At 57.5% G+C, this 1,235-nt stretch overlaps 1 protein-coding gene across 1 annotated transcript; it reads left to right on the top strand.

Annotated features, from left to right (window-relative positions):
* Positions 1 to 246: 246 nt before the first annotated feature.
* ENH_00041710 (hypothetical protein) lies at positions 247 to 1,134 on the top strand (the record flags this gene model as incomplete). Its single annotated transcript, XM_013580813.1, has 1 exon — positions 247 to 1,134. A coding segment is annotated over one exon (888 nt), but the record flags the coding sequence as incomplete, so codon positions are not given.
* Positions 1,135 to 1,235: the final 101 nt, after the last annotated feature.

The following is a 1,235-nucleotide window of genomic DNA, read 5'->3' as shown; positions in this document are numbered from 1 at the left end:
GCGCTCACCTAAGTCGGGCTTGTCTTGGGACCATACGTAGTAACAGTGCTGGACGGCTGTTCACTACATTTGGGGGCTGTTCCGGGATTTCTAAAAACAATCCGGGCAGGATTTCGAGCTCGATTACAGGGGAAGACCCTCTTCTTTAAAGCCCGAAGGGGACCCCACACCTCAGCGGGGACGGGGGAGAACATGCACCTACGCAACGGGAAAGTAGTACGACCTCCACTTGAACCGGACGCCGAAATGCAGGATATAGTTGAGCCAAACGAAGAAGCCGCGGACTACCCTATGGAGTCGCCGCGAACGGAACCTGATCACTGCATCGACCCGCCCACCGCGGGGATGGCTCGATCGGGACCGAGAGTCTGGTTCCGAGACATTGGAGGGAGTAAGGAACCCGTGGGGGACCAAGCTTGGATGGATCCAGGTCTGTCCGAATTCTTGCGGGAACTTGCCGCTCAGATGGCCCGGGGGGTAGTGCAGGCATCCCAGAGGTCCATCGGATACGAGGACGGCAAGAACATGAGGGATTTCCTCGACCTTGCAGAGTTAGATTTCATCGAGAGAGGGCTAGAAGAACGGCTGTGGGGAGAAGAACTCAAAAGATATCTGCGAGGAGACGCCTTGAGATTCTGGCTGTATCTGCGTCGCACTGGAGAACCCTTAACTGATTGGGAGCAACTGAGACAGCGATTCTGTGAGCAGTTCTGTAATATTACTCTGGAACGGATGAAGGTCATGATAGCGAAGAATGTCTGGAGGGGCGACCACCACGCATACTCGGCGCGCTTTGCGGACATTGTGGCTCAAGGGGTGACGGTGGCTCCAGATATGTTGGTGGGGTACTACCTGGCCAACCTGCCAGGTGAAATACTCAGAGAGGTAACTCGAGGGGGAACAAGGAGATTCGCAGACTGGCGAGACGCCGCCGCAGCACTGGCTGCTATGGCGGCACCGTGGAAGGATCTATGCGAAGACCACCAGCGATTCCGGCGAGACTTAGAGGACGCCACGCGTAGATGGGCTAAAGGCGGGCGGGAGCCGGACCTAGTACGCGAACGAGAGAACAGGGACGACAGAAGGAATGATGCTTCGGACCCGCGCTGCTACGCGTGCAGCGGAAGGGGACATGTGAGCAGGGACTGCCCGCTCCGTAACGGAGCGACGCGACGGATCGGGGAAATATGCTCCAGGTGTGGAGGCCGGGATCACTACGCTAGAGATTGCCCATG

This window comes from Eimeria necatrix, genomic scaffold, assembly GCF_000499385.1.
Source record: "Eimeria necatrix Houghton genomic scaffold, Enh_scaff3090, whole genome shotgun sequence".
In the NCBI taxonomy this organism is placed as follows: Eukaryota; Apicomplexa; class Conoidasida; order Eucoccidiorida; family Eimeriidae; genus Eimeria; species Eimeria necatrix.
The sequence above is the reverse complement of the archived record's forward strand: the minus strand, read 5'-3'. Positions and strand labels throughout refer to the sequence as shown.